The sequence below is a fragment of the Pseudophryne corroboree genome, chromosome 7 (genome assembly GCF_028390025.1).
Source record: "Pseudophryne corroboree isolate aPseCor3 chromosome 7, aPseCor3.hap2, whole genome shotgun sequence".
NCBI lineage: Eukaryota > Metazoa > Chordata > Amphibia > Anura > Myobatrachidae > Pseudophryne > Pseudophryne corroboree.
Genome location: NC_086450.1, coordinates 435678979 through 435706688, shown reverse-complemented (window position 1 = coordinate 435706688; position 27710 = coordinate 435678979). Strand labels below are relative to the sequence as shown.

General features: G+C 43.7%; 1 protein-coding gene across 4 annotated transcripts in view; it reads right to left on the bottom strand.

The window, feature by feature from the left end:
* CACNA1H (calcium voltage-gated channel subunit alpha1 H) overlaps window positions 1-27710 on the bottom strand; it is a 638058-nt gene that overhangs the window by 382037 nt on the left and 228311 nt on the right. For 3 of the 4 annotated variants that reach the window (XM_063934879.1, XM_063934882.1, XM_063934880.1), the window contains exon 1: window positions 19934-21384. The exons of the other annotated variant lie outside the window; for it this stretch is intronic. In XM_063934879.1, coding sequence (XP_063790949.1) covers window positions 19934-20026 — 93 coding nt within the window. In that variant the 5' untranslated portion in view covers window positions 20027-21384. Of the gene's footprint in view, window positions 1-19933; window positions 21385-27710 lie in introns of those variants that run through there. 4 annotated transcript variants of the gene reach the window in all.

Genomic DNA, 27710 nt, shown 5'->3' with positions numbered 1-27710 from the left:
ATTAGGTTTAGGCAGCGGGGAAGGGAGAGATGGGGTTAGGCACCGTCGGGGAGGGTTAGGTTTAGGCAGCGGGGAAGGGAGAGAGGTATCCGTTCAGATGGACGACCATGTTATGGTTCGACCACTATTGGTCAACATTGACATGGTCGACATGGACACATGGTCGACACATGAAAATGGTCGACACATGAAAAGGTCGACATGCACTTTGTAACTTTTTTTTTCTTTTGGGGAACTTTTCCATACTTTACGATCCACGTGGACTATGATTGGAACGGTAATCTGTGCCGAGCGAAGCGGTAGCGGAGCGAAGGCACCATGCCCGAAGCATGGCGAGCTAAGCGAGCCATGCGAGGGGACGCGGTGCATTGATTGGGGTTCACAGTCACTTTACGCAAAAAACGACACCCAAAAAAGTAAAAAAACGCATGTCGACCTTTTCATGTGTCGACCATTTTCATGTGTCGACCATGTGGCCATGTCGACCATGTCAATGTCGACCAATAGTGGTCGACCTAATGACTGTCGACCATAACATGGTCGACCATTCATACCGGAACCAGGGAGAGATGGGGTTAGGCACCGTCGGGGAGGGTTAGGTTTAGGCAGCCACAAGGGAGGGTTAGGGGACATTACAGGGAGCTGTCGGGATGCCGCTGTCGGTATTCTGACCGCTGGCATCCCGTGCATCGGGATATCATACTGAACCCTCATAAACACATAGGGGGGAATTCAAATGTTTGAAAAGTCGGTTGGGTGTCTATTAGATAGGAAAAAACAAACACCTAACTGACTTTTCAAACAATTAAATACCCCCCATATAATGGGTACACGCACAGTTACACACACACACACACACACACACACACACACACACACACACATATACAGTCATACACTAGTCTTACACATGGGGTAAATATTAAGGCCTGCAACTTACAAGTCATAATCACATATACTGTAGTAATACACACAGTAACACACAGCCATATCACACACACACACACACACACACACACACACACACACACACACACACACACACACAGTCACACACATATATAGTCACACAAAGTCATAGAGATGCTGTCATAAACACCTGTGGGCCTATCAGGGCCGGATTAAGCCTTGGGTATGCCCGAGGCACTTAAGACAGGAGGGCCCCGGTGGAAGGTGGGGGGTGTATATTAGATTGTGCATACCTCCCAACATGTCCCATTCCAGGAGGGACAAAATGCTCTCTACCTGGACTTCTCACTTAATATACAGTATGATTGGTGTCACCTGTGTATTTGATTGATAAGAAAGGTATTTCAACACAGGTGACTGCAATCATAAATTAAGAAGGAAGTCCAGGTAGAGAGCATGTTGTCCCTCCTGGAATAGGTGATGGTGGGAGGTATGGATTGTGTATATTAAATTTAAACCAATGGTGTATGTTAGTTTTACACTAATACTTTAATAATGGCTGAGTACTGTTTATAGCTCCGCCTAATTGAAAGACAAATATTATATAACATTTTCAGATAACTTAACCTTAAAATACAAATAGAAAAATAAAATAATTTATCTTGTCAATTGCAAGAATAGCAGCAGCCTCTGTACTACTTACACAATGGGACAGGACACAGGAGGACTCTGTGTGTGTGTGTGTGTGTGTGTGTGTGTGTGTGTGTGTGTGTGTGTGTGTGTGCGTGCGTGCGTGCGTGTGTGTCTCTCTCTCTCTAGACCCAAATGGTTTAGTTGCAGAACAGTTTACACAAGGCTCAGACACCCAAGTAGGGAAGAGGATAAACTGGGATCTCTGTGTCACTTACAGCTCTCTCCATCCTCCTATCTCTCCTCTGTTCGGATAGCTCTATTGGTAGCTCATGATACTCCTGGGTCTATGCCTTCACTGCATACTTGGGGTCATTTCAAGTTGATCGCTAGCTGCCGTTGTTCGCAGCGCAGCGATCAGGCTAAAAATTGGCATTTCTGGCCTTTGTGGTTTTGCACAGGTTCTAGCGACGTTTTCATTCGCACTGGCGGGCGCAAGAAGATTGTCCGGAAAGGGGCATTTCTGGGTGTCAACTGACCGTTTTCAGGGGGTGCTTAGAAAAACACAGGTGTGCCAGGGAAAACGCAGGCGTGGCTGGCCGAACGCTGGGCGGGTGTGTGACGTCAAAAGCCAACCCACCAAATTTAGAATCAACGCACACGAAGAGTAAGTACAGTGCTGGTCTTGTTCTGCACAAAATGTTTTTGCAGGCGCTCTGCTGCACAGGCATTCGAAATTCTGCAAAGCGAAAATACACTCCCCGGTGGGCGGCGATTATGCATTTGCACGGCTGCTAAAAACTGCTAGCGAGCGATCAACTCGGAATGACCCCCACTGTCCTGCTCACATTCTGGCTGCTGGCTCTGCTGCTGCTTAAGAGGGAAAGTTAATGATGTTAGTGTGCTCTAGCCAGGGGGCCCCCTGACAAAGGGGGGCCCGGGTTACAGTATGCCCTGCATCCCCCCTTTAATCTGGCTATGGGGCCTATTTATTATTGCAAAGCGATCTGGGTGCAATATTAATGACCAGAATCAAGTTACAATATGCGATTATACCGGGGGGAATGTATTATTTAGCAACCGCTGGTGTGCTCGGCGTGGCAGCGGGACTAATACGCATGCGCGGCCCTGCTGAACACGCATCAGCTGTGGCCATTACCGGTCAGGGTTCAGGGAGAACCCCCCTATTTTATCATTTTGGTGCATGGAGTTCTGGGAACTGAGTGACAAGGGGCTTCAGAACTCCCACCACCCTCCGCAGGGCACTGTGGCCCGCGGGTAGGACAGCGGGACAGTGCCCGAAAAAGGGGACTGAACAGCCAAAATCAGGATGGTTGGGAGGTATAGTATGCCACCCCCGTTACCTCCCAGGAGCCCCCACTAATAACCAGACTCCCGTTCTACATCACGGTGTGATAACCATCAGGACACACTTACAGCATTGTCCAATAACATAGCATGCAACTCACAAACACACACATATGATGACACACACGTACACACAGTCATACAAATACACAGTCACACACACACACAGTCACACACATGTACACACAATCATACAAACACAGTCACACAAACACACAGCCACACACACACAGTCATATACATGTACACACAGTCACACACACACAATCTTACAAACACAGTCACACACACGTAGTCACACACACATACAGTCACACACGTACACACAATCTTACAAACACAGTTACACACACACAACATCCAGTCACACACATGTACACACAGACACACACACATATGTTCACACACACGTACACACAGTCATACAAATACACAGTCACACACACACACACACACACACACACACACACACACACACACATATACGGTCACACACGTACACACAGTCATACAAACACAGTCTCACACACACACACACATGTACACACAGTCACACACACATATACGGTCACACACGTACACACAGTCATACAAACACATAGTCACACACACATACAGTCATACACGAACACACAATCTTACAAACACAGTTACACACACACACAACATCCAGTCACACACATGTACACACAGTCATACAAACAGTGGTCTAATTAACTACAGTATTAGCTGACGACGTGTGCCTGTTTTGCTAATTTATGTTATAATGACTACATGTTTCGGTGTATGGATTTTGGTTTTGCAACCTGCTTCCATTTCGCTAGGATAACACAAGACATTTGTAATAATGTGCAGCTTTCACCCAAAACGACTGTATGCTGCTGATAAATCATACTACATTATTTCCTGTTAAAATATATGTTGGGGGAAAAAATGTTCTCCTTGTGATTTTACACATTTACAGGTTTACGTACTGTACCTTGCGGTCTGTATAAATTCCATCATACAGTATCTATTTATATAGACAATTAATGACCTATAGCTGGCTGGGGCCACTCTCACCACACAGATGCTTATTTAGCCTGTTTTTGTATTTTTTATGGGGGAGGGGGGGGGGGGGGTTAAAGCAAATTATAGAAAATCCATATATCATAGTTTGTTACCATAAATTCACTTTTTACATTCCTTAAATGGGCTGGAGAATGTGTCTTAAATGTTATATGAATTTATGAGGATACACAGGAGGCTGTGCAGATAGTGCTCAGGAAGTGAGCCGTGCAAAGGACAATTGCTTCCTGCAAGGGGTCAAGAACAGCACAAAGAATGTTAAATACGTCGTTTGAGCATTATGAAATGAGTAGTGATACACAAAAGGTTAGAAACGGAAATTTAACCAAAAATAAATAAAATACAGCAAAAAGGGCACTACTTTTAGGTTTATTCTCCATATGATAAGCTAAGGGCATACTTGCCTACCTGACCCTCTCCATGAGGGAGAAAATGCTCTGTTCCTGGACTTTCCTGGTAATGTATGATTGCCATCACCTGTGGTGAAACACCTTTCTTATCAATTAACTAGCTCACCACAGGTGATGGCAATCATACATTACCAGGAAAGTCCAGGAACAGAGCATTTTCTCCCTCATGGAGAGGGTCAGGTAGGCAAGCATGGCTAAGGGTAGGTGGCACAGTGGATAGCATCACTGCCTAATAGTATTGAGGTGTTCATGTGAGTTTCCTCTGGGTGCTTCAATTTCTTCAAATCGGCCGACATCGCTCCAGTGTGTACCCAGCTTAAAAGGCACACCCGGGTCATACACGACCAGAGTCATGCCTAAAAGGCGATCTCAGAAACGCTTGTAAATGATGTCATCAAGTGTTCAGTATCCTGGGTCAGACACAGGTTGAAGCCGGGTCTACCTGTCATCAAGTCTGCATGCCATTCAGCAGGATACCCTACTTCTTGTCTCTGTCACATAATCCCCATAGCTCCACCCACAGCCCTCCTATGTGTCTTATTCACGTGTGCTCATCCTCTCACAGTAAAACAGCGAGGCCTGGTGTCAGGCAGTGAGTGTGACATCACCATGTGTGCCCACTTTCAGAAGACAGAATATATGCCAAAGCGAAGTAGTTACTATGGCGACATTCAGTACGTTGACACTGTAATGTTAAATGGGTTAGGATGTTGACATATTCAGTTTGAAATGTATAATGTCGGCATTCAACGTACCGACCTTGACAACTGGTCGACATGTCCACAATGTCAACGTTATGCACATATGAGCGTTAGGGTTAAGCTGTATATACGGTTAGGCTGTGGGTAGGGTAAAACAGTGCTGTTGACATTTGCACTGTTGGCAAAGCATTGACATGTTGGTTATGTCAACATTATGTTGACTATGAGACTTTGGGGGTCATTCCGAGTTGATCGCTAGCTGAAAATGTTCGCTGTGCAGCGATGAAGCAAAAAAAAGGCACTTCTGCGCATGCGTATGCGGCGCAATGCGCACACGCGCCGTACTTTCACAACGGCCGATGTAGTTTCACACAAGGTCTAGTGAAGCTTTTCAGTCGCACTGCTGACCGCAGAGTGATTGACATGAAGTGGGCGTTTCTGGGTGTCAACAAACCGTTTTCAGGGGTGTTCAAAAAAAATGCAGGCGTGCCAGGAAAAACGCAGGCGTGGCTGGAAGAACGCAGGGTGGGTTTGTGACGTCAAATCCGGAACTGAACAGTCTGAAGTGATCGCAAGCGCTGAGTAGGTCTGAAGCTACTCTGAAACTGCACAAAATTATTTTGCAGCCGCTCCGCGATCCTTTCGTTCGCACTTCTGCTAAGCTAAAATACACTCCCAGTGGGAGGCGGCATAGCGTTTGCACGGCTGCTAAAAACAGCTAGCGAGCGAACAACTCGGAATGACTCCCTCTGTCAATAATCTGAATGTCAAACTCGTATACCACACCTATGCCAAGAAGGTGGCAGACAACTCACTAGGGCCTTGGGCCCAAGATGACTATTTCACTATCTTTTAAATGCTGAGTTCACCCCTATGTGCAAAGCCAATGTTTGTCATCACTGATCCCAACATAAATCCAACATATCTTTCTGTTGTTACCAGTAGTCCTCTATTTTGGTAAAAAAAATAAACAGTGTGAACTATGTTTTATATGGGTTTAGTATGAAATATGTACAATCAAATTCCCGACGGTCAAAATACCGACAACAATTGACCGACGGACAAAATACTGACAAGGTCAAAATACCAACATTTAAAATGTCAACAGGTCAAAAAGTTGACACAAGTTTTTCATTGAGTTTTTATGTGTATGCTGACATAGGTCGACATGGACACTTTTAAAGTGCACCGCGTCCCCTCGCATGGCTCGGCACACTATTATATTCCCCCTGGGATGGTAAAGTATGAACAAGTCGGTTTTAATGAAAGAATCATTAAAAGCTCATGTTGACTTTTTGACCTGTCGACATTTTAAATGTCTGTATTTTGACATTGTCTGTATTTTGACCGTCTGGATTTTGATTGTAGGTAAATTGGCCGCATCCCGTTTTACATACATGGGATCAGTAAGCCCACAAATAGTCTAGGGAACGCCTTAGGAAAGGGGCCATAGAATTGTTGCTGCATTGCCGCCTTGCAGTAGCATGTAACCATCTACCGTTAACCATTCGCCGATTTAACCATCGATGGTATGCTGGGAGCGCATGGGTGGAGGAGCTCTGTTAAGCGCACTCCTAGCTGGACACAACGCAGGAGTGACGTCAGCAGCGGTCGGAGCAGCCATTGGAAAGAGACATGCGATGGGGGCAACGGTCCCAATTCCAGCGCCGAATGGAAACAGAATCTCCATTGGACAGGAAACATTAATGGTTTCTGTTAGCCATCTCTAAATATAAGGGTCTATTTACTAAACGGACGGAGATTAAAGTACCAGCCAATCAGCTTCTAACTGTCATGTTACAGGCTGTGGGGCAGATGTATTAACCTGGAGAAGGCATAAGGAAGTGATAAACCAGTGATATGTGCAAGGTGATAAAGCCACCAGCCAATCAACTCCAATATGTAAATTAACAGTTAGGATCTGATTGGCTGGTGCCTTTATCACCTTGCACATATCACTGGTTTATCACTTCCTTATGCCTTCTCCAGGTTAATACATCTGCCCCAATGTTTGATAAATGACAGTTAGGAGCTGATTGGCTAGTACTTTATCTCCGTCCGCTTTATCGTTATCCAAGGCTTAGTAAATAGACCACTCAGTCACCAGAGTGTGTAGGTCTCAATACCAATATTGTATACAGCTCAGAGTTGCCAGGTCTCAGTTCCCCGGAATGGTCTGTCTCCACCTCGTTTGCAGAGGTGCAGCCCAGCTGGCAGCCCTCACTTGTAGCACCTGAGGTGTGCAAATGTCCTGTCCTGTCAATTTACAGTAGCCACACTGGGATAAGACTAGCCAGAACCCCGGTATTGAAAGTCAAATCAGCCTTCCTTATCAGCGTCGTCCAGTTCATCTTCTACTAAATCTACAGAGAATGTGGTATAAATACTGTGTATTTTTCACAGTACTGGTTTCAGTCCGCTCCCACGTTCAGCAGATAAGAGGGGGGGGGGGGGGGGGGCAGAGTTGCCTGCAGACAAGATATGCAGAGTACAGCGCAGCGCACACATACCCGAATACCCATTACTAACAGGCTAAGCGGTTCCGTGTGATTATATTTTGAATGCAATCCTACTTCTGCCTCACAAATCTAATTCCCACAGTGAAATAAACTGCATTTTAGGCTGCTTGACAGTTGGGCTTTTATTTAGGTGTCACCAGTATATTATCTAAAATTTATCTCATCCATCAAACAAGCCAGACCCCCGGATAGGTTACAGTACATTAATGGATTACATAAAGGTTACCAGTATTTGTTTCATACCCTCGCAACAGAAGGCGCGTCTCTTCCAGGATATTTCTGAACGCACTTAAACTTTGCTAGCTTCTGTAGCAGGCTGGAAACTATGAGGGTAATTCAGACCTGACTGCTAGGCTGCGTTTTCACACAATGGGCGATCAGTTCTGTACTGCGCATGCACTGCAATGCGCCGGTGCGTCGGACGACTGCACCGGGCATCTGTGCACAGCGACGGGATGGTGCGAAAAAAGCGATCGCACGGGCGATCGGAAGGTGACTGACAGGAATAGGCCATTTGTGGGTGGCAACTGACCGTTTTGTATACATGTCCGGGAAAACTCAGGAGGGACCAGGCATTTGGAGGGAGGGTTGACGTCCGCTCTGGACCCGATTATGGCAGCGGCTGAGTAAGTCCTGGGCTGGGCAGAGACTGCACAAACTCAACAAATGCGATGGCACCCCTGCACACACACACAGTATCCCACCCTGTAGGCGGCGACTAGGTCTGAGTTCCCCCATGTCACAGACAATGCAAGCGTGACGCTGACTGCGCTGCGCTGTTCCGGTGCAAGTTCCTATAAGCTTCTATGTTGTGGCAGCTCGGTCTCTTACAATCAAGATCTTTATTTAGTGTTTCCAGTGTTTATCACCCCCAGCACTTCTTGACATACATTCCACAATCGTTCCCTGCGTTCTAAAACAACACCGGGTGGTAAACTCATTAGAGCTGAATTGCAATGCGACTCTGAGCTCCAGTCAAGTTATATATAAGACGGAACCCTGTGTGCACCGCAGTGTAAGAACCATCTATACCGCCATGGGATGTTACGTGCCGCCGTGCCGGGAATTCTATTCACTCTACTTAGTCAGCTGTATACAAAGCAATTTTATTCTGTGATATAGGTGGCTGCCTGTCGTATCCTGAAGTAGCTTTATAAGGATTACAGCATAGAACAGTGAGGACTGACAACAAACTCAAGCACAATACAGTAGCTTCAGTTCCGGCAAGTTCCTCAATATTTAAAGCGGCTTCTGATATACAAACTGTAATGATAAAAACAGCATAACAATAAAGAAATAAAAGAAAAAAGGTAGTCACTGAATCTTCATGCTGCTTTCCCTTATACAAAGTACTGTACTATAATAATCTATACTAGCTGATGTGCCCAGTTTCAACCGTGTAAAGGTGTGCTGAGCGGAACAATTTACTCCTTTTCACCCCCTTACGAGTCGAATTTGGAAAAATCCCTGCTTAGTGGGAGGCTGCAAATAACTGTCACAGTTTCCAGACCAGCCAGCAGGTGCACACGGAGAGTTCACCAACTGTCACATTTTTCAGAGCACAGTGGTGATGCATAGTAAATGGTAGGTGGACGTTTTGCCACATACATCACTTTGAAACAAAGTAGCCAATTACAACACCACTTGCCGTGGGTGGGGGAGGGGCGGGTGTGGTGGTGCGGCGGGTGGGGGAGGGCCAGGGGTGCTGCGGGTGGGGGTCCGGAGCCACTACGGGTGGTAGAGGTGGGTGTGGGGGTGTCGCGGAAGGGGCCCGGAGGTAATGCGAGTAGGGGAGGGGAGGGTAATGCTTCTCCTACTGAAAGCAGCTAAGCTGCTGTCCTCCTCTTGGCAGTGGCTCTCCCGGAGACTCGCACAGCAGCCAAGCCACTATTGTTAGTGCCGCTGTCCAAACGCGCCGCATTTCATGGAAGAAGAGGCACTCAATAAACTACAGCTCCCCAGCAGGCCTTACTGACAGAATGCTTTGGCGTTAAGGGCTGCTGGGAGGTGTCGTTTATTTAGTGCGTCTGCTTCCCTGTAATGCTGCGTGTTGGGACACCGACGCTAACAATAGTGACTGGCTGGCAGAACTGACTGACTCGCTGAAACAGTATAGAAAGTGAGAGTGCTGTGCAGTGTCAGTGACACTGCACACCCGCTGCACTGCACAGCACTGTCACCTTTTACATTGATTCAGCGTCCAGACATTATCCTCCGCGATATCACCCACTCTATCCGTTACATTAGCCATCTTGGGGATTCCAGGCCGGCAGCCCAGGTGCTGTGTTGCGGAGTCAGGGCCTCTGGGGATCTGGGCGCGGCTGTGGCGGGGAGGCACTTCTGTGACATCACGCGCAGAGGAGGCTCCAGGGCTCAGAGAGTATGCGGCACAGGGAGGGCTATGAAAGCCTTCCGCTGCGCAGCTTTCATACACATCTATGCCGGGGTCCGCAGCAGCTTTTGTTCCACCTGTGCCGCAGCTAAGGAGTGGGGATTGTTGATGCCGGAGGGGGCAGGAGGACTGGCAGCAGGACATAGGGGGTCATTCCGACCCGTTAGCACACTGCTGTTTTTCCAAGCAGTGCGAACGGGTCGGTTCTGCGCATGCACGGTGCCCGCAATGCACAGGTGCGTTGTTGTACGCAACGATAAGAAGAACGAAGAAAGCTATCGCTGCGGCGATCGCAAGAAGATTGACAGGAGGAAGGCGTTCTGGGGCGTCAACTGACCGTTTTCTGGGAGTGGTGCAGCATACGCAGGCGTGTCCAGGCAATTGCAGGGCGGGTGTCTGACGTCAATTCCGGGACCTGACAGGCTGTAGACATTGCAGCGGGTAAGTAACTCCAGAGCTACTCAGAAACTGCACAAAATGTTTTTGCATAGGAAAAGGGGCGTGGTCACGCCACTGTACCCGAGGCCACGCCCCCTTTTCGCATTTGTAGCGATTTTTGGCCCTCATTCCGAGTTGTTCGCTCGCTAGCAGATTTTAGCAGCATTGCACACGCTAGGCCGCCGCCCTCTGGGAGTGTATCTTGGCTTAGCAGAATAGCGAATGAAAGATTAGCAGAACTGCTACTAAATAATTTGCTGCAGTTTCTGAGTAGCTCCAGACCTACTCCTAGACTGCGATCACCTCAGTTCCTTGTTTGACGTCACAAACACGCCCTGCGTTCGGCCAGCCACTCCCCCGTTTCTCCAGCCACTCCTGCGTTTTTACCTGGCACGCCTGCGTTTTTTAGCACACTCCCTGAAAACGGCCAGTTTCCGCCCAGAAACACCCACTTCCTGTCAATCACACTACGATCACTCGAGCGTTGAAAAAAGGTCGCTCGAGCTTGTGTATATCTACAAAATTTTGTGTGAAAGTATTTAGCGCATGCGCGCTGCGTACCATGCGCATTTTTGCAGTTTTTTCACTTGATCGCTGCACTGCGAAAATTGGCAGCAAGCGAACAACTCGGAATGACCACCTTTGTGTGTAAATTGTTGGAGGGTATGTTGAAGCAGATGCAGTGGGCCTGTTTTGGGGTGTGGAGCTGCAGCTCCATCAGTCCCATTGTTAATCCTGCTCTGTGAACACATAGCAGCCAAAGAACAGAGCCTCCCATTGGATGTAACCTGTGTGGGAGGGCCTTTTTTCGCCCAATCAGCTGTGGGCTGGGTGTGATAGACCTGCTGCTAACCCAATGAGAGCTCCTAGCCACGCCCAGCGTTATCCACACAGTCACAGAGTGACAGATCTGGGCAATTATATAGGAGATAGGGGGTCAGTCCCAGTGGATCGGAGCTGTGCTAAATTTAGCACAGCTACGATCAGGCACTCAGACATGCGGGGGGACGCCCAGCACAGGGCTAGTCCGCCCCGCATGTCAGTGCTGTCAGTGCCAAAATGCTGGCAGGGGGTGCGAGCGCAGCAAAGCGCTCACCACAGGTTCTATTCCCACTCTATGGGTGTCATGGGCACCCACAGGTGGGAATAGTCCTGGGACCCCTGCCGGCATTCTGGCGGCCGGGATCCCGGTGTCGGTATGCTGACTGCCGGGATCATAACTACATCCCTGCCTGTGTATTGTACAAGAAATGAGAGTTACAAGAGGGGGAAGTAATATAGCAATTCTGCCTGGGGGGGAGGATTTTTCTCCTATGCATATCAGCCTTCCTGTCAGTAATACAAGTTAGCAACACCGGGAAAGGCTGGTCAAAGAGATCTATAGCATACTATAAATCCCACCATTGGTAAACTCCAATGTGACACACAGCGCCTTCTCCTCTGAAAATACGCCATGGACATATTATAGGTATAGTGGCCCTTACATAACACACCTATGCCTTTATTTATCAATCAGTGATACATTTCACTGTGAGTGATAAATTGCACCAGCCAATCCACTCCTAACGGTCATTTTTCAAACACTGAGGCAGATGTATTAACCTGGAGAAGGCATAAGGAAGTGATATACCAGTGATAAGTGCAAGGTGATAAACGCACCAGCCAATCAGTGCCTAACTGCTAATTTACATATTGGTACTGCATACCCTCCAACTATACCTTTCTGCCTGGTACAGTACCTTTTTTTACGGTCTGTACCGATTTTTGACTCTCCAAATTCACATTAAAAGTATAGGAAAGGTGGCGTGGTCACACCCACTTTACCCATGGTCACGCCCCTTTACTAATTTGTACCGATTTTTATGTGTAAAATGAAATGTTGGAGGGTATGGAACTGATTGGCTGGTGCGTTTATCACCTTGTACTTACCACTGGTTTATCACTTCCTTTTACCTTCTCCAGGTTAATACATCTGCCCCACAGTCTGTAACATGGCAGTTTGAAGCTGATTGGCTGGTGCAATTTATCACTCGCAATGAAATTTATCACTCATTGATAAATAAGGGCACTAGAATGAAATCAGATGTATGCATCTATAGAGAGGCTCTGTACCTTATGGGGGTAATTCCAAGTTGATCGCAGCAGTATTTTTGATAGCAATTGGGCAAAACCATGTACACTGCAAGGGAGGCAGATATAACATGTGCAGAGAGAGTTAGATTTGGGTGGGTTATTTTGTTTCTATGCAGGGTAAATACTGGCTGCTTTATTTTTACACTGCAATTTAGATTGCAGATTGAACACACCACACCCAAATCTATCTCTCTCTGCACATGTTATATCTGCCTCCCCTGCAGTGCAATTGGTTTGGCCAATTGCTAACAAACTTGAAGCTGCGATCAACTCAGAATTACCCCCTATATACCTAATGTCGAATTTTAAATGATGCATTCTACATTATTATCATTCTTGCAATAGTTTAATATTAATTGTCCTCTCCTAGAAGACAAAAAACTTCCAGCAAACCGCAGCCCTGGCCGGGGATGAGAGAGCTGTCGGAGCCGTCCCCCATTATATTATTCTTGTACAAACACACTGAGTGATACATTGCAGCACTTCAAGCCATGCCAAGTATTGTAAGGACAGGGCTAGCGTGGGCCATATGTATTGTGATAACAATATTTGGCGGTGACGGCTGTCATGATTTCTGCTGTTCGCGTGAACTTCAATCTCTCCTAGAAAGAACTGCCAATAAACACTCTGGACGTGAGGTGAACCGGCCAGGCCCTGCCAGAAGCCCTAACTCCCTTTCTCCTGCACAGCTTGTGTGTGCCCCAGAGGGGAGGAATACTTAGCTCTAGCCCGAAGCTCCACAACAGCCAAAGAGGAGGGAATAAATGGCGTAGGGAGTCAGGGAACGTCAAGAACCTGAGAGGGGCACAGCGACTACTTAGGGGGAGATGGATCAAACCTTGGAGAGCGATAAAGTGGAGATAACGTACCAACCAATCAGCTCCTGTCATTTTTCAAACACAGCCTATGACATGGCAGTTAGGAGCTGTTTGGCTGGTATTTTATAAATGTTTACTTTATCTCCAGCCAAGGCTTAGTAAATAGACCCCACAGTGGCAACCAATCCACTCCCAACTGTCATTTTTGAAACACAGCCTGTAACATGGCAGTTGGGAGCTGGTTGGTCGGTACTTTGTGGCAGACGTGGTAAGCCTGAAGAAGTGATAAAGCAGTGATAATTGCAAGGTGATAACACACCAGCCAATCAGCTCTTAACTGTCAATTTACATATTGCAGCTGATTGGCTGGTGCGTTATCACCTTGCACTTATCACTGCTTTATCACTTCTCCAGGCTTAATACATCCCTCTCCACCTTATCTCTCTCCAGTGTTAGATACATCTCCGCAGGGGCGTAGCCAGAACTTTGTGGGCCCCATAGCAACATTTTGAAGGGGGCCCTGTCCCAGTGCTTCTAGAGAGACACTTCTCTGCCGCAGTTGTTAATTTTATGCCCTATAATAGTGCCCTAGGTCATTGTCTGAACCATAGTACAGCCTTATTTAATGTTATGCCCCATAGTAGTGCCCTAGTTTCTTTTATGAATCGCAGTAGTGCTTAAGGTCACCCTATGTCACATTTCAGAGCTGCCAGTACACATTATGCCGCACAGTACCCCCAATTCATATTATGATATATAGTGCTCCTCGTTCATATTATATAACATTAATATTCCCTCCAGTTCATTTTAAATGACACTACAATGAGCAGGTCCAGGGGCATACCTAGATATATTGCAGGCTACAAAAAAAAGTTTGAAAGGACCCCTATGTACCATCCAATGGTGAAAAATGTGTATAACACAAGTAACTGTGACAGGGAAGATGGGCCCCTCTCAGCTCTGGGCCCCATAGCAGCTGCACAGCCTTGCACCTATGGTAACTACACCCTTGCATCTCCGGCCCTTAGTACCGGGACCCGTTTAGCAGTAAATAGAGAGCAGGAGATGGGAATTTGCACCTGGACTCTCGAAATGGATTCAATGGCTGATTAATAGATTTACAGTAAGTATAAAGAGAATCGCCCACTATTCACTATTTCACTAGCAGGCTGTATTTTAAATATGTATTTAAAAAGGAAAGTATTTCAAGGATATCTACAGTAGCCCAATTAAATCAGATGGAAACATATTGACATTAATTAGTAAGGACTCATTACAGTACAGTCACACGCACATTTATTTATTTATTTTGTCACATTAAAGGATCATGTTGCAAATAAAACTGTTCAGTGGGGGATTCAGAACTTTGGCGCTGCCCAACAGTCTAATTACTAAACAATGAAAGCCAGTGTTTCCTGCCTGTTACTTCCAGGGATTCAGCTTGCGGAAAGAATTAATTGATTGATTGATTGATTGATTAGCGTAACCTGTTCCAGATTTCAACCTGATATTTATTCCTTTAAGCAGAGGTGGTGAAAAGTGCAATGTAATGACTTACAGTAAACTGGTTGATGAGATGTATATCTCTTTCACACTAGTACATAAATCCCGTGTTTTTGCATGTGAATGTGCATCAACTAGGGATTTTGGTAGGTCTGAACGCAAACTACCCGGATCACTGACCCTGCTTTTTTACCAGGGTCGAGGCTGAGACCCGGCTTTTATAGGCCCTAGACGTTGGCCGACATCACTGCACGATATGAACGATCTCGTTCATTAATGAACGAGATAACGTTCATATCGTGCAGTGTGGAGGCACCAGCGATGAACGAAGCGCGGCCCCGCGTTCGTTCATCGCTGGTGCCCGGTCGGCTGTGCATGCAGGCCAATATGGACGATCTCGTCCGTATTTGCCTGCAGGTCTGTGGAGCCGTGTGATGGGGGGAGTGAAGTAACTTCACTCCCCCCCCGTCACTGCCCCCCCCCCCCCGACCCCCCCCCCCCCGCCGGGTCGCCCGTATCCGCTGTCGGGCAGCTCGGCGGTGGATCGGCCAATGTTTAGGGCCCATTAGACCCGGCAAATTCCTGGCAAGCAAGTCTGAAAGGGGTATTAAATGACTAATATCATGGCAATAATAATAAATACATTTTTATTATAAGTTTTGAATATATGATAAAAACAGGATGATCAGCTATATGAATGTGTCTTTGGGATCATGACCACCTCCCGTGTCTTTATATTCCAATTCTGGGGGCATGTGCGCTGAGGTTTGGGGGCAAAGTATCAGCCTGAAGGCCCAGGACTGCCATAGAGGCACAGCCACACACCCTACATGGTGTGGTCAAGTTCCACTTCGAGTTTGTCCATACAGATGGGGCCTATGCATCCCAATGTTGGCACCAAGTCCCAATATCCTCTCCAGTGCAACCAAGTGAGAAGTATTTATAGGGGCTGCTTTGGACAATTTATCATCCGCCATGTTTTGTTCTTGTCAGTGATGGATGGTTGGATTGGTTTGAACAACAGACAATACTAGTAGGACGTGTAGATTTTGGTTACTCTACGGGTGGGAGTAGCGTGTTGCAGTTCTGAGGATAGGCTATAGAGACATGTGCAGCTTTCCTCAAAGCTGTAAGATATGCTGTTAATTAATGGCTCCCTGACCATAGTAGTTTCTCATACTTCTGATGAAATCGTTGCCAGGCCAAAGGTTGTTGGAGATAGCCTGGTACAGATTTCACTGTCATTCATACTGACTTTAGAGATAGGGGATGGTTGTGTATGTGTCTTTGTATATAGTTTATCTGTTCTTGCTTGATTTTGTACTGAATTATACCAATGGAGTCACTACAGGGGTGCGGGACATTCCCGGTCACAGTGTAGAAGCTGGCACTGCAGACAGACATCTTCTGGACTTCCAAACTGACAAAAAGGTGGTCAGGCTGTGAGGCCACGCCCCTTCCTGTGAAGCTACACTCCCTTTTAAGCAGCATCTACAAACCACACCCGGTGTCACCTAGATACGTGATGCTCCTGATCCTGTTTCAGGGTTTAATATTTTTTGGAAGGAGTGGGATGGGGAGATTCCTGCTTCTCAGATAAGGTTTGAAAAATGACAGCGGCTGATTGGCTGGAGCACCATTTAAGATTAGTGATAACAAGAATATCACTCATTGTTGAATCTACTTCTATAGATACAATAAGGACCTTGTGAGAGAAAGGATGGCCAGACTTACTAGTAACATCCATCAGTGTGCTCTAATAAAATATACAAGTTGAGATAGCGAGCAAAGATTTACCTGGGATCTGCTACCATATTGGTAATTACAAATACTGAATGATGTGATGATATAAGCAATATAGACAATCAGGCAACACTGCACTGTACCCAGTAGCGGATCTTGCCACGGGCAAGCAGGACTTTTGCCCCGGGCGCCGCCTTCCGGAGGGCGCTGCACCACGGCAAGATCCTCTGCTGCTGTGCCCCCGCTGTCGCTGCTCGCTGTCCCGCTGCCCGCTGTGAAGGGAAACTAGACGCTACGCGTCTAGTTTCCCTTCGTGGAGAGGACCTTTTCTGTAATGGTGTGCGGTGCGCGTTGACGTCATCGCGCACCGCACAGCAAAGGTCCTCTCCACGAAGGGAACTAGATGCGTAGCGTCGAGTTTTCCTTCGTGGAGAGGACCTTTGCTGTGCGGTGCGCGATGACGTCATCGCGCACCGCACATCATTTCAGCGGCGCTACTACTGTACAGGGGGCGTAACTGACCATGCCCCCTGTATGAAGCTACGCACCCTATGGCCGCCCGGGGCGCAAAAAGACCCTGAGCCGGCCCTGACTGTACCAAATACACACAGAATGTAATGTTACAATGGTCCGGCCACTGATAGATCGCAGATAATGGCCGGGATGGATTAAAATCTGAGCTCGGTGGCCATGCAGGATGCTGCCTGATCTCCAACATCTTTTTAAAGGAGCAATAATTTACAAAGCATGGTTTAGCCATGTAAATGATTGCCCCTTTAAAAAACATCTGAGTTCGGGCGGCATTCCGCACGGCCGCCGAGCCTGAACTTCATTACGTCGCACCCAATGTATCAATTGACATGAAGATCACACCAGATTATATAAGGAATGGGATTATTTGGTAGAAAAATACTGAAATTGACAATGTGCATCCGGGGTGTTTTCATTTACCACCAAATCCTAGTTTTTGCAAATATCAAATTATTTTGTCTATATTTTGGGTATTTATTACAGTACAGAATGAAATAGAAAGGTGAGAGATGGGGTGAAGAGGTCAAAAATTTGGAGAAAACAAAAAACGACTGAAAAATTTAGTGTGTTCCAATAGACTGGATACTGTCATTAGGTCGACAGTCATTAGGTCGACCACTATTGGTCAACATGCATTAGGTCGACATGGTCAATAGGTCAACATGTTCATTAGGTCGACTTGAACAAGGTCGGCATGGAAATGGTCGACATGAGTTTTAAAAAACATTTTTGAACTTTTTCATACTTTACTATCCACATGGACTACGATTGGGAATAGTAACCTGTGCCAAGCGCAGCTAATTGGGGTTCCCCGTCACTTTACGAAGAATACGACACCAAAAAAAGTTAAAAAAACTCATGTCAACCTTTTTCCATGCCGACCTTGTTCATGTTGACCTAATGACCATGTCGACCAATAGTGGTCAACCTAATGACTGTCGACCTAAGTGTGGTCATCTAATGACCCATACCCCAATACTGCTGGAGTCGCCACGCAGCTAAATAAACGGGTTCAGTATGATTTACCGATGGACACAATACCGATGGTCATAATCCCAACAGCCATTGGCCTACAGTCAAAATACAGACATTCGTTATACCGACGTGTTAAAAATGCCGACATAGTCAGAATATCGACATTTGAAATGCCGACATATCAAAATACCGGCATAAGTTTTTCTGGGGTTTTGTGTCGATGCTGACACAGGTCGACATGTTCGCCGTCTAAGTGTACCGCATGGCTCGCTGCACTCGGCACACTATTATATTCCCCCTCCAGGTCCACTGGGATGGGAAAGTGTGAATAAGTCTGTTTTGGGGCAAAAAAATCCTTAAAAACTCATGTCAGTATTTTGAAATGTCGGTATTCTGACTATGTCAGCATTTTGAACATGTCGGCATAATGAATGTCAGTATTTTGACCAGGTCGATATTTTGACTGTCGGTCAGTGGCTGTCGGGATTATGATCGTCGGTCTTGTGTTCGTTGGTAAATCAACTGCTACCCGTCTAAACAATGGGCAAATCAGGCAATGGCATTAGTATCAGCAGGGCCCTCAGAACAGAAGCAAACCTCCCAACATGACCCTCTCCAGGAGGGACACAATGCTCTGCTTCTGGACTTTTCTCTTAATGTATGATTGCCGGCACCTGTGTTGAACAGGTTAATGGATAAGAAAGGTGTTTCACCACAGGTGATGGCAATCATAAAGTAAGAGAAAAGTCCAGGAGCAGAGCATTGTGTCCCTCCTGGAGAGGGTCACATTGGGAGGTATGCAGAAGTGAAGAGTAAGATCAGAATAGTCAGACACCAGACCACAGATAATGCCAGGTAGTAGCCTATAGGGACATTAGACAGCATGGGCCGGATTTAATGATGCCCGAGTTCAGCAGCCGTGTGGGATACGGACGTTGTTTTTTATGAAAGGAGCAATCACTTAAAAGGCAAAACCATGTCTTGTAAGTGATTGCCCCTTTAAAAAAACGTCCAAGTTCAGCCGACATCCCGCACAGGCGCCATACTCGGGCGTCATTGCATCCGGCCTCTCGAGTGCAAAAGGACTGTGGGGGAAGCGATGTTTGGGCCAGTTTAGAACAACTTAATTTTTACGTTTCAAAATCAATGTGTCTATCTCTCTTGATGAAGATGCGCATAAACATTCTATTCTGACACTTAATGGCCTCGTAGAAAAGAAACTCTACCACCCAATGGAAAGCGTCTCTTTCAAAATAACTTTGTGGCACATCTTCCAATATACAGGTACTGTATTTTTATTTATTTTTTTCAAAATTTAAAACGTGAATTCTGTAAACATCAATATTCACCGGATATCCAAACATTTGCCGCAATTGTTATATTTAGAAAATATTTCAAATCAATCACTGCGCCAGCAACACATTGGCTGGGCAAGAACGGGTTAAGTGTGTTTTCCCAAAGGTCAGAAGTCTGAACCCTCCAATGCATGGGGCTGGCTGCTTATTAGCCGGGGAATTGCTTGTCGTTAATAATATATAATGCCACATTCTATTTTGGAATGGGATTTAAATATAAACTGATTTCCCACAAGGCTTGAGTCGGAGTGGAACATTCTGTGGGAAGGTTTTGCTAGCAGCTATATAGTCTGTACCTGCGGCAGCCACCTGAGTAGGGTTCTCTAGCCAGAAATCCTTGACAACAAGATGACAATAAGACAATTCATTTTTTTGAGCATTGTTTTGAGACTAAACATTGTACCCACCTCTGTAAAACTGCCCCAAAGTTAAAGTCTTACCTCTAAGATTGTGCATCTCTCCGACATACAGTCCACATCCTCGCAAGGCTGAAACATTCCCAGCGTGACGCAATTCAGCAAGATAACCAGCATACTGACGTGCTCGAACCACGTGGAGAGGAAGGAGTTAAGGATAATTGCATCATAGGGTGACGGAAGAGAAGCACAGTAATATACACCATACAGTAACACTTAGGCAGCTTATAAACATCACATCAATGTATTTTTACACATTTTAGAACATCAGTCTGATATTGTCTGTTATTGACCATCCCAGTTAAAATGCAGAAACTAGATTACATTATTTCTAAAAGATATTAGGGTCTATTTATTAAGCCTCGGAGAGAGTTAAAAGTAGACGGAGATAAAGTAGCAGCCAATCAGCTCCCGTCATTTTTGTAGCATGACAGTTAGGAGCTGATTGGCTGGTAAATTATCTCAGTCCACTTTAACTCTCTCCAAAGCTTAGTACAGTACATAGACCCCAATGTCCCATGCGACCCCTCCACATAGGTGGGCCACATAGTTCTTTATCGCATGTCCCTTTACCACACTATAATGACACCGGATTGCAGATATACAAGAGCACCTTCGAGCAAATGTAATTACTGGTTTGTCCAATGCTTCTGCGAGTTTTACTAAATAATTTGTTATACTGTGTCATTAACTAAATACTCTGCTGTACTGTATCAATGACTGAAAACGCTGCAGTACTGAATCAGTTACTACATACTCTGTTATACTGTGTCATTAACTAAATACTCTGATGTACTGTATCAGTTACTACAATTATTTGCTGTATTGTATTATTTACTGAACACTCTGCTGTACTGTATCATCTACTAACTTCTCTGTTACACTATAATTTACTACATGCTGTGTTTTACTTTATTGTTTACTAAATAATCTGCTGTACTCTATCAGTTACTACATACTCAGCTGTACTGTATCAGTTACTACATACTCTGCTGTACTGTATCATCTACTAACTTCTCTGTTACACTATCATTTACTACATGCTGTGTTTTACTTTATTGTTTACTAAATAATCTGCTGTACTCTATCAGTTGCTAAATACTGGACTGCGCTGTACTATAAACTCTACTAAATACTCTGCTGTACTGTATCAATTACTGAAAATGCTGCAGTACTGTATCAGTTACTAAATAATCTGCTGTACTCTATCAGTTGCTAAATACTGGACTGCGCTGTACTATAAACTCTACTAAATACTCTGCTGTACTGTATCAATTACTGAAAACGCTGCAGTACTGTATCAGTTACTAAATACTCTGCTGTACTGTATCATTTACTACATACTCTGCTGTACTATATAACTTACTGAATACTCTGCTGTACTGTATCAGTTACTACATACTCTGCTATACTGTATCAGTTACTACATACTCAGCTGTACTGTATCAGTTACTACATACTCAGCTGTACTGTATCAGTTACTACATACTCAGCTGTACTGTATCAGTTACTACATACTCAGCTGTACTGTATCAGTTACTACATACTCAGCTGTACTGTATCAGTTACTACATACTCAGCTGTACTGTATCAGTTACTACATACTCAGCTGTACTGTATCAGTTACTACATACTCAGCTGTACTGTATCAGTTACTACATACTCTGCTGTACTGTATCAGTTACTACATACTCAGCTGTACTGTATCAGTTACTACATACTCAGCTGTACTGTATCAGTTACTACATACTCAGCTGTACTGTATCAGTTACTACATACTCAGCTGTACTGTATCAGTTACTACATACTCGGCTGTACTGTATCAGTTACTACATACTCAGCTGTACTGTATCAGTTACTACATACTCAGCTGTACTGTATCAGTTACTACATACTCAGCTGTACTGTATCAGTTACTACATACTCAGCTGTACTGTATCAGTTACTACATACTCTGCTGTACTGTATCAGTTACTACATACTCAGCTGTACTGTATCAGTTACTACATACTCAGCTGTACTGTATCAGTTACTACATACTCAGCTGTACTGTATCAGTTACTACATACTCAGCTGTACTGTATCAGTTACTACATACTCAGCTGTACTGTATCAGTTACTACATACTCAGCTGTACTGTATCAGTTACTACATACTCAGCTGTACTGTATCAGTTACTACATACTCAGCTGTACTGTATCAGTTACTACATACTCTGCTGTACTGTATCAGTTACTACATACTCTGCTGTACTGTATCAGTTACTACACACTCAGCTGTACTGTATCAGTTACTACATACTCAGCTGTACTGTATCAGTTACTACATACTCAGCTGTACTGTATCAGTTACTACATACTCAGCTGTACTGTATCAGTTACTACATACTCAGCTGTACTGTATCAGTTACTACATACTCAGCTGTACTGTATCATTTACTACATACTCAGCTGTACTGTATCAGTTACTACATACTCAGCTGTACTGTATCAGTTACTACATACTCAGCTGTACTGTATCAGTTACTACATACTCAGCTGTACTGTATCAGTTACTACATACTCAGCTGTACTGTATCAGTTACTACATACTCAGCTGTACTGTATCAGTTACTACATACTCAGCTGTACTGTATCAGTTACTACATACTCTGCTGTACTGTATCAGTTACTACATACTCTGCTGTACTGTATCAGTTACTACATACTCAGCTGTACTGTATCAGTTACTACATACTCTGCTGTACTATATAACTTACTGAATACTCTGCTGTACTGTATCAGTTACTACATACTCTGCTGTACTATATAACTTACTGAATACTCTGCTGTACTGTATCAGTTACTACATACTCTGCTATACTGTATCAGTTACTACATACTCAGCTGTACTGTATCAGTTACTACATACTCAGCTGTACTGTATCAGTTACTACATACTCAGCTGTACTGTATCAGTTACTACATACTCAGCTGTACTGTATCAGTTACTACATACTCAGCTGTACTGTATCAGTTACTACATACTCAGCTGTACTGTATCAGTTACTACATACTCAGCTGTACTGTATCAGTTACTACATACTCAGCTGTACTGTATCAGTTACTACATACTCAGCTGTACTGTATCAGTTACTACATACTCTGCTGTACTGTATCAGTTACTACATACTCTGCTGTACTGTATCAGTTACTACATACTCAGCTGTACTGTATCAGTTACTACATACTCTGCTGTACTATATAACTTACTGAATACTCTGCTGTACTGTATCATTTACTACATACTCTGCTGTACTATATAACTTACTGAATACTCTGCTGTACTGTATCAGTTACTACATACTCTGCTATACTGTATCAGTTACTACATACTCAGCTGTACTGTATCAGTTACTACATACTCAGCTGTACTGTATCAGTTACTACATACTCAGCTGTACTGTATCAGTTACTACATACTCAGCTGTACTGTATCAGTTACTACATACTCTGCTGTACTGTATCAGTTACTACATACTCTGCTATACTGTATCAGTTACTACATACTCTGCTATACTGTATCAGTTACTACATACTCAGCTGTACTGTATCAGTTACTACATACTCAGCTGTACTGTATCAGTTACTACATACTCTGCTGTACTATATAACTTACTGAATACTCTGCTGTACTGTATCATTTACTACATACTCTGCTGTACTATATAACTTACTGAATACTCTGCTGTACTGTATCAGTTACTACATACTCTGCTATACTGTATCAGTTACTACATACTCAGCTGTACTGTATCAGTTACTACATACTCAGCTGTACTGTATCAGTTACTACATACTCAGCTGTACTGTATCAGTTACTACATACTCAGCTGTACTGTATCAGTTACTACATACTCTGCTGTACTATATAACTTACTGAATACTCTGCTGTACTGTATCAGTTACTACATACTCTGCTATACTGTATCAGTTACTACATACTCTGCTATACTGTATCAGTTACTACATACTCAGCTGTACTGTATCAGTTACTACATACTCAGCTGTACTGTATCAGTTACTACATACTCAGCTGTACTGTATCAGTTACTACACACTCAGCTGTACTGTATCAGTTACTACATACTCAGCTGTACTGTATCAGTTACTACATACTCTGCTGTACTGTATCAGTTATTAATACTCTGCTGTACTGTATCATTTACTACATACTCAGCTGTACTGTATCAGTTACTACATACTCAGCTGTACTGTATCAGTTACTACATACTCAGCTGTACTGTATCAGTTACTACATACTCAGCTGTACTGTATCAGTTACTACATACTCAGCTGTACTGTATCAGTTACTACATACTCAGCTGTACTGTATCAGTTACTACATACTCTGCTGTACTGTATCAGTTACTACATACTCAGCTGTACTGTATCAGTTACTACACACTCAGCTGTACTGTATCAGTTACTACATACTCAGCTGTACTGTATCAGTTACTACATACTCAGCTGTACTGTATCAGTTACTACATACTCTGCTGTACTGTATCAGTTACTACATACTCAGCTGTACTGTATCAGTTACTACACACTCAGCTGTACTGTATCAGTTACTACATACTCAGCTGTACTGTATCAGTTACTACATACTCTGCTGTACTGTATCAGTTATTAATACTCTGCTGTACTGTATCATTTACTACATACTCTGCTGTACTGTATCAGTTATTAATACTCTGCTGTACTGTATCATTTACTACATACTCTGCTGTACTGTATCAGTTACTACATACTCTGCTGTACTGTATCAGTTACTACATACTCAGCTGTACTGTATCAGTTACTACATACTCAGCTGTACTGTATCAGTTACTACATACTCAGCTGTACTGTATCAGTTACTACATACTCTGCTGTACTATATAACTTACTGAATACTCTGCTGTACTGTATCATTTACTACATACTCAGCTGTACTGTATCAGTTATTAATACTCTGCTGTACTGTATCATTTACTACATACTCTGCTGTACTATATAACTTACTGAATACTCTGCTGTACTGTATCATTTACTACATACTCAGCTGTACTGTATCAGTTACTACATACTCAGCTGTACTGTATCAGTTACTACATACTCTGCTGTACTGTATCAGTTACTACATACTCTGCTGTACTATATCAGTTACTACATACTCAGCTGTACTGTATCAGTTACTACATACTCTGCTGTACTGTATCAGTTACTACATACTCTGCTGTACTATATAACTTACTGAATACTCTGCTGTACTGTATCAGTTGCTGAATACTGTACTGCACTGTACTATAAACTCTACTAAATACTCTGCTGTACTGTATCAATTACTGAAAATGCTGCAGTACTGTATCAGTTACTAAATACTCTGTTACACTGTATCATTTACTACATACTCTGCTGTACTATATAACTTACTGAATACTCTGCTGTACTGTATCATTTACTACATACTCAGCTGTACTGTATCAGTTACTACATACTCAGCTGTACTGTATCAGTTACTACATACTCAGCTGTACTGTATCAGTTACTACATACTCAGCTGTACTGTATCAGTTACTACATACTCAGCTGTACTGTATCAGTTACTACATACTCAGCTGTACTGTATCAGTTACTACATACTCAGCTGTACTGTATCATTTACTACATACTCTGCTGTACTGTATCAGTTATTAATACTCTGCTGTACTGTATCATTTACTACATACTCAGCTGTACTGTATCAGTTACTACATACTCAGCTGTACTGTATCAGTTACTACATACTCAGCTGTACTGTATCAGTTACTACATACTCAGCTGTACTGTATCAGTTACTACTCTGCTGAACTGTATCATTTACTACATACTCAGCTGTACTGTATCAGTTACTACTCTGCTGAACTGTATCATTTACTACATACTCAGCTGTACTGTATCAGTTACTACATACTCAGCTGTACTGTATCAGTTACTACATACTCAGCTGTACTGTATCAGTTACTACATACTCAGCTGTACTGTATCAGTTACTACATACTCAGCTGTACTGTATCAGTTACTACATACTCAGCTGTACTGTATCAGTTACTACATACTCAGCTGTACTGTATCAGTTACTACATACTCGGCTGTACTGTATCAGTTACTACATACTCAGCTGTACTGTATCAGTTACTACATACTCAGCTGTACTGTATCAGTTACTACATACTCAGCTGTACTGTATCAGTTACTACTCTGCTGAACTATACTGTCTTCTAAATACTCTGCCGTACTGTATCCATTGCTAAATACTGTTTTACTGTATAATTTATACCCTGCTAATACAGTATATACTGTATAATTTACTACATATTCTGCTGTACTGTATCCTTTACTAAATACTCTGCTATACTGTACTGTTTAAATATATTTGCCTTGATGATATAGCTTGTATTGAAGAAAACACAGGGAAGAAAGACAAATAATTATGAATTTGAAGTTATACAATATACAAAAGTTACTAGTGACTTTCCGAAATATATGTTTGAAAGTAGAGATAAGATCGTTTGTGCCACAATTTTGCACCAATCAAACTTTGCAGCAGAATTGCCCATTTCAGTATTCATGTTTCATTTCTACTTTGCCAGTACATACTGTATTTGTAAGCTCCTTGCTGCAGTTAACCATGAGAGAGGCGTACAACAGTGTCAATTCCGCCGTCTAGCTGTCACACAGATGATTTTTGGGAGGTTTAAGCATATTAATCCGATAACATCTTAAAATGGAAAATTAGAGCACCACACACTGGAGAGGACAATTCGGTGCGCTAAAACACAATCTTCATAGGAATGCAGCCTATCGACTTTCTATGACATCCCACTTCATAAAACGTTCACCTGATATGTTGCAGATCTCTAGTAAATACGTACAGTATATTACATTGAAATTAACATTTCTTCAGCCTACAAAATGGCCACCTATATTGTGTTTAGGGCAGAGTTTCCCAAACTAATTCTGGAAGTGCAAAGAGAGATAACTGTGAGTCTGAAAACGCATTTATTAATGAGCATCTGGTTCGCAGAGTACAGACTACAAAGTAGCTTGTTATTAGAATAACATGAAAATAATTGCACACCTTCCAACATGACCCATTTCACCCAGTATTTAATGGGCTGCTTCTGGTTTCCCAGTTGCAGCAACCCATAATGAATTATATAACTGATGTTAAAGATGAATTATTATTTTTTACATCAATTACTTCATTAATCACAATTTCTGGAAACTGGAAAATCAGTTGGAAAACTGGCTGCTATGTACTGAAAGAAATGGTCCTGTTGGATAGTTTCAAGTTGGTGTAATAAAATGACCGTATAACACAGTTCATTTGTCAAAACTCGTCAAATTCCAGCCCCATCAGAACATATACGTTCTGAGCCCTTGTAAAAAATGAGATTCTTCTGCCTGAATTGGGACACTTGGGAGGTACAGCAGGTATTAAGGGTTCTATTGATGAAGCAGTGAAAAGTGTGGAGAAGTGAGCCAGTGGAGAAGTTGCCCATGGAAACCAATCAGCATTTTGGTAACATTTATAATTTGCATACTATACAATTGTACAGAGCAGCTGATTGGTTGCCGTGGGCTCACTTCTCACTCTTTTCACTGCTTCATGAATAGACCCTTTACTGATGACTACTAATGTTGGTGAGAAGAAAGTGGAAAATCAAACCACTAGGAACCCGTGTCTCACAAACAGTGACTCGTGATGTCACTGCGTCATGTGGCAAAAATGCTAT